Source organism: Xyrauchen texanus, chromosome 40, assembly GCF_025860055.1.
Source record: "Xyrauchen texanus isolate HMW12.3.18 chromosome 40, RBS_HiC_50CHRs, whole genome shotgun sequence".
Taxonomy (NCBI): Eukaryota; Metazoa; Chordata; class Actinopteri; order Cypriniformes; family Catostomidae; genus Xyrauchen; species Xyrauchen texanus.
This window is the reverse complement of record NC_068315.1, coordinates 26855746-26867903: the sequence shown is the minus strand read 5'-3', so window position 1 is coordinate 26867903 and position 12158 is coordinate 26855746. Positions and strand designations below refer to the sequence as shown.

General features: G+C 39.3%; 1 protein-coding gene across 1 annotated transcript; it reads right to left on the bottom strand.

Annotated features, from left to right (window-relative positions):
• Positions 1–2099: 2099 nt before the first annotated feature.
• On the bottom strand, positions 2100–8708 carry LOC127633333 (uncharacterized). Its single transcript, XM_052112372.1, has 8 exons — positions 8678–8708; positions 8184–8354; positions 7808–7959; positions 7653–7733; positions 7497–7569; positions 6855–7018; positions 4155–4287; positions 2100–2749 (listed from the first exon to the last, which is right to left on the bottom strand). Exons 1-8 carry the CDS (start codon positions 8706–8708, stop codon positions 2100–2102), a joined length of 1455 nt encoding a protein of 484 aa, XP_051968332.1.
• Between the last annotated feature and the right edge of the window lie 3450 nt (positions 8709–12158).

Below are 12158 nucleotides of genomic sequence, written 5' to 3'. Positions count from 1 at the left end.
CAGAGGGTACACTTGTTAACACAGTTCAACTATTGTTAACCTTCTTTGACCCAAGCAAAGGATAACACAAATTACTAGCACTTTATGCTAATCTTCTCTGTCTAAAAACAGAGGGTAACAAATATTCTTCTCTGCAGATACAGAGGATAAACAAAATATTAGCCTTTTATGCTAATCTTCCCTGCCTGAAAACAACAGAGGGTAACCAATATTAACACGTAATGCTAATCTTCTCTAAAAAGACAATTTTAGAGGATAACTTAGTTAACCAAACCTACAGCTGTCTGTTAACCCTTCTCTGACGGCGCAGAGGATTTGTACTGGTCTTAAAGGTTCTTTTGGATAGAGTAGCACTCACCAAACTTTGGTTGTAAGAAAGATTCAGGCTGGAATGCAGTCAGATCTTTGTTGAGCTTGAAGTTTCAATCTGGATTCAGGTGAGTAGCTCTATCTGGGTCACGGCACCAAAACTGTTGTAAACTTTTTATCCTTCTAGAGAGTGGGAAACTCAGAAGGTAAGACCAGGAGACTCGGTTGCATCTTCAAGCAGGATTCTTTATTGAGAAATTTGTGCTGTCAGCAGCTGCAGGCACCAACATCTAACTAAGGGAACTTTACATTGTAATTTATACATGCATTTTAGAGGGCAGTGCTTAGAGATAGACACAAAGCACCCAGGTGATAACTTTAAAGCATGCAAATGATGTATACAGGCATAGGAAACCCACCCTAGGCTCTAGATTGTTACCAGTCCTAATCCAATCAGCATAACTATTCAGATACAGAGATGCTAATCCAATCAGCCTAACTATTTAGACAACTGGGGCTGGGGCTCCAATAGCCATTAAAAGACAGAGGATGAGATTGTCAGTAGTCTGACTAATTTAATTTACAATAGAGAGAACAGAACTGGAAGGAAATCTCTTGCTGGAATACTCTAACAGCTGATATATTTATCATTTATACCTTAAATGCTAAATGCAGTCTACTCTACTTTCCCAGTTTATATATATGATTGTGTTTAACATTTTATAAATTTGTAATACAACACAAGGCTGTAAGCACTTCTGTCTGAAGAGCCCGAGGCAGCAGTAACTGAAAGACTTCGTTAGTGCTACCAGGGACATGTGTCTTCCTATATAGGACACCCTCATAAAATACTAGATCTGCCCATTGACGGACAAGCTCCACAACAGCCAGGGACTCAGTGGACCTCTCTGGGGCTGTAGGAGGACTGCCCCTCTTCCAATATACCAGGAAGGCCTTCAAGACAGGGTCCTCAGCCTGCAAAAGTTGGAGATTTGCCCTGGTTCTTGTAGGGCATGCATCTATGGCCTGTATTTCAACAGAAGGGGACATGACCACACTCTTAATTTCGGCTGGCACAAAGATCCCTGAGGCCATCTCATCCATAGAGACTGGGACTGATGGTACCGGCAAGCGGGATAGCACAGCCGCATTCCTGTTACATGCGCCAGGACGGTACTCGATGATGAAATCAAAAAGCGCTAGTTGCGCCGCCCAACGTTGCTCTACGGCTCCTAACTTAGCTGTCCGTAAGTAACAAGAGTGGGTTGTTATCGGTCAGAACAGTAAATTTGGTTCCCAGCAGATAATCCCGAAACTTGTCTGTTACTGACCACTTAAGTGCCAACAGTTCAAGTTTCATGGCTGAGTAATTATCCATGTTTCGTTCCGTTAGTCGCAAGCCCCTGCTTGCATAAGAGACTGGACGGCGAGATCCTCCGTCCTGCTCTTGAGACAAAACTGCGCCGAGCCCCAGCCCACTAGCATCTACCTCGAGGACAAATGGTTTGCTAAAGTCGGCGTAACCCAAAACTGGTGCACTTATCAGTTTGACCCTCAAAGTATTAAATGCTTGATCACAGCCCCAATCCCAATGGTCCTGCAATGTGGCATTACGCCCCGTCCTATTCCTTTTAGGGTGTGGCTGGAGCTTCCCCACCAATTTATGTAGAGGAGCCGCATACCTCGCAAACCCCTGCACAAAACGCCGATAATACGACGCAAACCCAAGGAATGATCGCAACTCTGCAACTGTAGATGGAGTGCTCCAATCCCTAACTGCACTGATCTTGTCAGGGTCCGTAGAGACCCCAGAACTTTACTTCAGGCTGAAAAAAATGACACTTCTTTAGTTTAAGCTTAAGGCTGTGCTTGTGTAGACGACTGAATACCGACTCCAAACGTTCCAGATGTTGTTTGAACGTAGATGAAAAAACGACCACATCATCCAAGTACAGGAGAAGGGAATGGAAACGCTGGTCCCCAAATATTCTTTCCATCAGCCGCTGAAAAGTCCCGGGTGCGTTGCACAACCCATATGGCATCCTCTGGAACTCAAACAGGCCAACAGATTTAGCCCGATCCTTCTCGGCAACTGACACCTGATTATAACCACTTGCAAGGTCGAGAGTGGAGAAGAGAGACACACCTGTGAGGGCATCCAAAGACTCCTCAATTCTTGGCAATGGAAAGGCATCTTTCCTAGTCTTTGCGTTTAGTTGTCTATAGTCTACACAAAGACGAATAGATCCATCTTTTTTCTCCACAACCACGATGGGTGAGGAATAGGGACTACAGCTCTGTTTTACCACTCCCTGATCTAACAGCTCCTGGATATGTGTCTTCACTACATCATACTGGGATGGAGGAATTCGTCTATAGCGCTGCCGCACCGGAGTGTCATCAATCAAAGGAATCTCGTGCTCAATCAAGTCAGTACAACCTACCAAGAGTCTGTAGCAAAACACTAATCAGAGAAACCGCCAGTTTACTGGATTTAAAGGTGCCGTACCAAACGGCCACCACCTGATTCAATCAAGGCGCAATTCCCGCTTCCCAAGTCCTACCCGCTACACAAGGACGCTAAAGGCTACAGCCTCTAGCATCAATCGTTAGTGCACCTCTTGAGGTCAGGAGAGTGAGGTTTACACACTGCACAGCTATCTACCAGCTGGCCCCCGTTACACTCACCCCCCTAAACCTCACTCCCATCCGGGTCAGGCACCAATGTGACGCTCGTTCTACCCCCTCCGTACGGGACTCGAACCTAGGTCTCCGGCGTGGGAGGCAGGTGCTCTAACAAGGAGGCTAAAGGCTACAGCCTCTGGTGAGGTTTACACACTGCACAGCTATCTACCAGCTGGCTCCAGTTACAATGGCATGACAGTACACAATTTTGCTTCTGACAGTGTTGAGTGATTAACACAATGTGATAGTGTGAAGTTGAATTTTATTTTATCTTTTGGGGAAAAAAAAAAAACATTTCATTAAAAACTGAATTGTACAAAATTACATTAAAATGTTTGGTCACTGGTTAAACCCTTCGAAAGCTTGGCTGAAGCCACAAGTGTTTTGACAGAGACAAACTTGTCACATGTTGGTGCCACATACAAAATCTAGATATAATTTTTCAAAAAGGCAAAAGACAAACCATCTCTCGTCAGTTATTAATTCAGGACAAACTAATCTCAAACAGCTTTTTTTGAGTGGTTAAATCAGTGACTTTCATGACCCTCAGTCTAGTACCAGCATTTGGTCAAAGCCTAAAACAGCAATTTGGTCTATTCCAAATTCCAAAGCTGATAATGTATTAAGAACTTAAACGGTGCACCTTTGGTGAGAATTTTTTTTTAATGTGGCTTAAGGTAATTTCCCATATAAAATACAACCTTAAAAATACAGCAAATGCACATTAACCCATGCACTTTTGCAAATATGGCACACAGCTGACCTGAAAGACATGCATCAATACAGTTGCGGTTAACAAGCGGAGGGCAAGGAAATTGAGAGTATGAAACTTGACAAGTACTTGACAACATTTGAGAACACCCAGTAGAAAAACTTAAATTTGTAAATACTCATGAAATATTTATTTTACAAGACTGACAAATCTGACTGAAAGGTTTAGATTTTCATAATGTATTAATAACTTCTATTCTTCTCACAGTCTATTATAATTAAAAGAAAAATTTACAATAATAGTGCTAAAGCTATTCCACTTAATGTTCGCCTTAATCAGATGTAGGATGAGGTACATGAGTGCATGAGGTACATGAGTATTGCACTTAGAGGAGAGGTCACAAGAGACTTTAATAGTTTTGTTGCAGTTGATGTTGGCGTTTTATGACCAGTAATTCTGGAACCTGCCACATGTGATGTTACAAACCTACTATTGATTGGCTGAACACCTCGGAGAGTGTAGGTCATTAGGGGTGAGTTTGTCGAAGTGTTGATGTAGACAGTTGCACTGAAGAGGTCGATCTAGCATTTGGAGAGACGTACATCATTTAATATAGTCCCACCTGAAGCCATGGGTGTAACTACGATCATAAATGCACTACATGTCTAAAAGTATGTGTCCATGCCCTTGGCCTATTCAGCTACACAAAAGCGAGGCCCATAATGGAATCATTTACGGAGTATGGTATGGAAAGACCTTCACATGCCGGCACAAAGAAAACATTTGTAAACTGCTTTGATAGGAAAACCATTGCATGTTTGAAAGCTTGTTTCTTTTCGGTGTGCATATACATGTACAGTATGTCTGTTTGTGTACAATATATCCCTATGTCAGACGTGAACGGTTTTCCAGATACACCCGAAGCCGATACCCCTCTCCTCCAGGGGCAGCTGCAGAGGGACACACAATGGAGGCACAAGAGGATGGGACAGAGCTTTGAGATTTTAGGATTTGTTGCTGGCCCGGCCTTGCATGCCTCTTCTCCATTTTTGAATAAAATAAATAAAAATACACTCTGCTGCATCCATAGGAAAGCCACAAACTCATCTGCCGTGGTGGTTTCTTTCTTAGAACGTATGCTCATTAACTGACGCATAAAAGCACCAACATAGGGACATAATACATTTAAAAGGCATTCTACTTAATATCGTATTAGCAATAAATATGTAATGTAATTTTATTCATGCCTTTAATTGTAAGCAGATTACTTTAAAGTAACCTGTTCTATTACTGTTACAGCAGTAATTTGATTACAGTAACGAGTTACACTCACCACTGGTGACAATACACTTTATGATTTTCAGAACCTTTTTTTTTCCCCCTCCCCAATTTTGAATTCCCAATGCTCTAAGTCCTGGTGGTGGTGTATTGATTCACCTCAATCCCAGCGGATGAACCACAGTTGCTTCAGGGTCCAAGACGTCAATACGCGCAACTCATCACATGGCTTGTTGAGCGTGTTACAGCAGAGCTTTAGCTTGTGTGGAGGCTTCACGCTATTCTCCGCAGTATCCATGCACAACACCATGCGTCCCACAAAGAGCGAGAACCAGACATTAGTCACCATGAGGTAGTTACCCCATGTGACTCTACCCTCCCTAGAAACTGGGCCAATTTGGTTGCTTAGAACACCTTGCTGGAGCAGCATGCCCTGGATTCGTACTCGCGACTCCAGGGGTGGTGGTGATTTTCTGAACTTTAAGGGTTTCTTGCCAATGGGCCCAGACCTGAACACCTTTGGGATGAATTGAAACACCAACTCTGTGATGAATCCCATCACTCAACATACAGGCGCATCTCAAAATTTGAATATTGTGGAATAGTAGAATGTGTAATAAATCTAGAATATATGAACGAAGTGTAACAAGGCAATCCTTTTGTTGTAATCTTGATGATTATGGGTTACAGATCATGGAAATAAAATCCAGTATCTCTCAATATTAGAATAAAGAATTTCTAGTACAGAAATATCGAGCTTCTGAAAAGTAGGTTTATGCGCTCAATACTTGGTCTGGGCTCCTTTTGCACGATTTACTGCATCAATGCAGGGTGGCATGGAGGCAATCAGCCTGTGGCACTGCTGATATGTTATGGAAGCCCAGGTTGCTTTGATAGCGGCCTATATTGTTGGGCCTGGTGTCTCATTTTCCTCTTGACAATACTCCATAGATTCTCTATGGGGTTCAGGTCAGGCGAGTTGGCTGACAAAATCAAGCACAGTAATACCATGGTCAGCAAACCAGTTACTAGTAGTTTTGGCACTGTGGGCAGGTGCAAAGCCCTGCTGGAAAAGGAAAATCAGCATCTCCATAAAGCTTGTCAGCAGATGGAAGCATGAAGTGCTCTAAAATCTCCTGGTAGATGGCTGCATTGACTCCCGACTTGAGAAAACACACAGTGGACCAACATCAGCAGATGACATGGCACCCGAAATAATCACTGACTGTGGAACCTTCACAATGGACTTCAGGCAACTTGGATTCTGTTCCTCTCCACTCTTCCTCCAGACTCTGGGACCTTGATTTCCAAATTAAATGCAAAATTGATTTTCATCTGAAGAGGACGTTGGACCACGGAGCAATAATTATTAGCATTAATTTGTGCAAAAGGAGCCCCAACCAAGTACTGAGTGCATGAATTAACATACTTTTCAGAAGGTCAACATTGCTGTATAATAAATTCTTTATTCCAATATTTTGATACTGGATTTTTGCTCTAAGCCATTATGGTTACATAATGATTACAACAAAAAAGCGGCTTAATTTTGTGTGTAATGAATCTAGAATACATGAAAGTTCCACTTATTGAATTAAATAATTTTTTTTACCACAATATTCTAATTTTTTAAGATGCACCTGTAAGTGCCTGATCTCACTGATGCTCATGTCTGAATCCCCACAGCCAGTTCCAACTAGTAGAAAGCCTTCCCAAAGCATGGGAGCCGTTATATCTTCCATTAATGCTTAAAGTTTTGAAACATGATATTTAACATATTTAAGGATGTATGGATGTAGTGTTAAAGTGTCCAAATACTTGTCGCCATAGTGTACGATACTGTTAAAATTGGAGTAGTCTAGATTAGACTTACCAAATCCTGGCTGACTTTGATGGGGTTTTTGAAGACTGTCCACACTACCCCTTCCTTGCAGTTGGGTGTGGTCAAAGAACAAAGATAACGGTAATATTTAGACCAGTCCACTCCAGGAAGCAGATCATCCATGGAGATAGAATGGTTGATGTGCATTTTAGCACCTGAGAAGCAAAGAGTTTACAAATATTTTCCTCTCTCTGAAAATTGTGGATATTTGTATGCAAATGCTAATGTGTGCTGTTCTCATTTCTTCCTGTACATTATGTGGCCCATTTTCAAAAAACAAAGTTGGCATGTAACTGCAACAGAACATTGTGATTCACATGAAGAGTGTTTCTTTTGTGAAACTGCACTTCAATTTTGAAAATGACATGAGTTCTGGGTTTCCATATTGATTATTTACTTTGATAACACTCATTAAATGGTTCTTGGGAGTGGGCAATTTAGAATTATAACAAACTTGATTTTCATTCAAACTAATTTACATGAAGGGGATCACATTTACATCCAACTGATAATATGCACAAAATGAAACCCAAAAGTATGTATTTTACACAATGCCACAAAACTTAGAGCACAGTTTATATGCTGTAACCTATTAATATGGGTGCCAAAATATGTGACTGATACCGTACTTACCTGCATTGGCAATTTTTGCTAGATAGGATGTTAATGTCTTCCAGCTTTTTGGTTTCAGAGTAGCATTCGAGGCCTGCGGGTGAAATTATACTGCAACACCTGGAAATATTCACCTACCAATAAACATCGTGTGAGCTGCAAGAGAAACGTTCCTACCTCAATGAAGAAACCAAAGGCAGCTAATACAGAATCACTCGACACATTGCCAGTCCGACCAGCCTTATTCACTATGTGCAACTGAGACAGAAAAGCCTTTATTAGACACGTAATAAGAGACCAATCAAAATCTTCACATCTTATTATATTCATACCTCCATAGGATATCGTTTGCCATCTACAGTGTGTTCAGATCCAGGCATGGCACTGCCATTACCCCAGTGAAGATGAAACTCCATACTGGTAAACAAGTCTGGCAGATCACCTCCTTCTACATACATTTTCTTATCATCAAGAGTAACCTTAACTTAATAGACCAAAACACAAGGCACAGAGAGGCCATTTTCTCAAAAATCGGAGCACATCACAGCCAATTTACTAGAAGTATGTTTACTGTGTTTAGCATGAAGTAGTGAGAACATAATTTAGGTACTGCAACACTCTAAAAGAAATCCAGAAATTGCATGTCATCATGCCTTGCACAAATGCAATCATGAAACTGTATGACACAATAAAGAGAGCCTTACTCACTTGTCTTGCCAGTATTTTCAATCTCAGTTAAGGTGGTGTTGTCATCATAGCCAATGAAGTTGAAAGAGGTTAAACTGGCATCAGCTTGAACATTGGCAGTTACAATGTCTATTGGAGACTGTTGAGTGCCATTACACGAGTTTCTTGCAATTGTGTCCCAAGTGACATCACCTGAGACACAGATAACAATTTAAAGAACTCTTATTATGGTCAAAAGTTTTTTTTTTTTTTACAATTCCTACCCTTTCTGAAGAAAAGAGTGAATAGTAAAGTGGTTGTGTTCTGATTTAGCATGTTAATGTATTACATAATTTAGATTGAAAGAATGACAGACAAGCTTACTACATGATAGCATGTGATAGCACCAAGCTGGGAAAAGACAAATTAAAAGCAGAGATTAAAATTGGAAACAAAGCAGTTTACAACATCATAACATTAATGGCAATGGGCTTGATCCAAATTGTTGGTGAACAAATCACATGAACTTCACTTACACTCTGAAGTTGGTGGTGCATTGTACACCATGGACAACAGACCAGCTGCAAGGCAGGTCACGAACAATGTATTCTTTTACAAAGAAAGAGAGGGAGGGGGACATGCTTTGTAAACTCTACTCCTACCCAGTATTGTTTTACAGGTACTGCCGTTTTCAGCCAAATCCTTCACAATATTTGGAAACTCCTTTTCTATACTTTCTTAACTTAAATCATTGTTCCTCGTCTAAAATCTTTCATTTGTAATTCAAGTAAATCAGAAAATATCAGCACTCTTCATATACCTCCTATGAGACTGTGTCATTTTGCACATACATGACAAACTGTCTCAATCAGTCATTTAAGAAGTTTCTGGCTGATTGGATCTTTTAAAAACCTAAACAAAACACTTTAGAAATGTGCTGACTTTGGTTTTCATAAAATACGGGTTATGCTTTACAATAATTGTCCATTTGTTAACATTAGTTAATGCATTAGGTATCATGAACTAACAATGAGCATTAAATGTTAATATAAAAATCTAACATTTTTAAAATCAAAAGTTGTATTTGATAAAATTAATTAATGCACTATGACCCAACATGAACTAATAATAAAACAACTTTATATTAACTAACATTCATTTATTTTGGAATTTGTTTTTTGGGTAATCCAGACACATAAACCATCATGTTACATTGCTTTGTTAGTTTCAAGATCATTTTAGATATTGCACAGTGATTTAACAAACCTCAACATTGTTAAATGTTGTGAAAGGTTTTTTTTTTTTTTTGCTTGCTAGTTTCAATTCTAACAAAAGATTTAACCAACTGCTTGAATCATCTTACCATTTTAGTCAAATAAATTAATTTAACAAGTCCTTAATTTTGGCACTTTTTCCAAGTTTTCTCTCTTCTTATAAACAGTAAAAACTCTACTTTGAAAACAATTATAAACTTGGAAGATTTACATTCAAAGGCTTTAACTCTTCAGAAATGTGCAACAACATATAGACCAACCTTCAAAATGTTCAATTTGAGACAGGTGTTGCCCTGAAGATCATCAGGTGATTAAAGTCAGTTTGGTTCAGGTGTGTTTGACACCAATGGGTCAAAGTTTGCATGGTTCCAATAATACCATTTAGAGAACTACACCATTATGCAGAGAAGCGTGTTTCTCCATTGACCAACATTCAAAAGTATTCTGACTAAACGTTTTTATTTTATTATTTTTATTTATTTGTATTATTTTATTTGCAAAGAACATATAAATCGCCAAAACGTAATTATATTATAGTTAATCTTTCACTGATCCCTTTATATTTGATTAATCTTTGCAGCAGAGTTTTGGAGAGCTTCTGTTTTTCCTTTATAATAGAGAATGGTCTGTCACATGATATTTACAGTGATTGGCAAAAAAAAAAAAAAAAAAAAAAAAGCTGTTGGAACATGAGCGCTTATAGTCCATGGGCCAAGCCAGAATTTGGTACCAGTTTGTTTGTAGAGTCCATATAGGTACTTTGAAACATGATAACCTTTTCAAATGAGTAGCTTTACTAATATTTTGGGACAATCATTATTATTGCCATTATCGTCCTACAGTATCTGCCCCGCAGGTTTGTATGAAATCTATTATAAGAGGTAGCCATACATACTATATGTTTATTTTTTCAGGACAGTCAGGGCTATCCAGATTTGCAATAATTTGACATGATATATGCGGTATACGTTTTATATTAGCCTTCATATTAAAGAAATTTTTTTTTGCATCTACTAAATTGTTATATTTGTAAATCTATCTCAAAAGATATTGATGTTAAGGGGGGTATCTTTTCAGATATGGATAGACAAGACTGTCTGTAATCTGGTGATATCAGAACCATGATGGTGGGACAATCCATGACCTAGCAATTTGAAAAAATATGTATGTACTGTATATGAAATAATATTATGCAACAACAACGACTAGTGCTAGTTTCAAAAGTTTCAGATTACTCCTCCATACCTCGTTGTACAGATAAGCCACTATTTTCATCTGAAAAGGTGAGTCCTGCTGTTTATTTTGATATGTGTTACCCTTGGAGACTACAGGCACTTCTTTGTGTGAAAATGAGTGAAGAAATGACCGATGATTGCAACTTTGTTTTATTTTAATTATATTTTTCAAATCAAGATTACTCAGACCATCTTTGTTCTACAATACAATCTACTAGCATCACTGTGAAGCAGAAGGTCCACTTTTTCATTTGATACCTATTTTATACAATAACAACTTTGTGAGTAATTAAAAAAAGATTGATGAGTGTGTGGAGATGCAGAGATGTGAAGTAGTTTAAGACGGCTGAAATTTCAGTCAATGTGAGTTCAAACCAGATTACTTCACAATACTTTGTTGCACAGACTAGCACATAGCATAATTGGAAACAGCTAGTCCTGATGCTATTTTTAGCACCACAAAAATGTTCATTTAAATGTTCATTAAATGTTCATTGTTCTTGATATACCGGTATTTCTGTTATTTGCAGAGCAAGGTACATCACAAAATAGAGAAGTATGGCAGAACAAAGTGCAAGTGGTACACAGCCAGGGTGTTTAATACACTGTTCGGATGATGACTCTAACCTTGTGGAACCTACTAATATAGTTCATGGAACACACTACTAAGAGCAGCTAAAATAAGAGGCTACAGCCCCATACTTGATCTTGCTAAAGACCTACCTGAAGATAGTATACCATCAGTATTGTATCACAGGAAATGTCGTAGCATCTTCACTATGAAGAAACTGCTTGACAGCATCCTTGCAAAAGAAAGTTCTGCAGAAATATCTGCAGAAGACATAAGAAATTCCACTAGACGAGGTTCACAGGCATCAAGAGTGTATGAGGCCAAATGTATATTTTGTGACAAATGTAGCAACTATTTGAAAGGTCAAAGGACAAAAGAGAGCTTGACAAAATGCACAGAGTTGAGAGCTGATGATACAATCAGGAGAGCGGCTGTCAGGAAAGGTGACAACAGAATGCTAGCCATAGTCAGTCGTGAACTAGTAGCAGCTGAAGGTCATTATCACAGATCCTGCTACAGGGTGTACACAAAGGATCCAAATACAGACATGGACAAAGGTGAAATTAACTTGGGCCAAGCAGAATGTCATTATGAGGCAGCAGAGAGAATGGCACTCTACAAAGTTTTTGCATACATTAGGGAAGGACTGATTGAACATCCTACAGTGGTACCATTTACAGACCTGACCTCTAAACTGGTGACAGAAATGGCTGAATGTGGTGTAACACAAGTGGCACCTTCTACAAAGAAACACCTACGTCGCAAGGTTGAATCTGAATTTGGTGAATCTTTATACATCATACCAAATGACAAAGGAAAGCTGTTGGTATACCCTGACAATTTTACAATGGTTGAACTTGTAAAGGTTTGCCAGAAACTAAAAGATGAACTGAAGGAGCACAAATCAAGCATTAGCGAAGACATCATATCGCAAGTG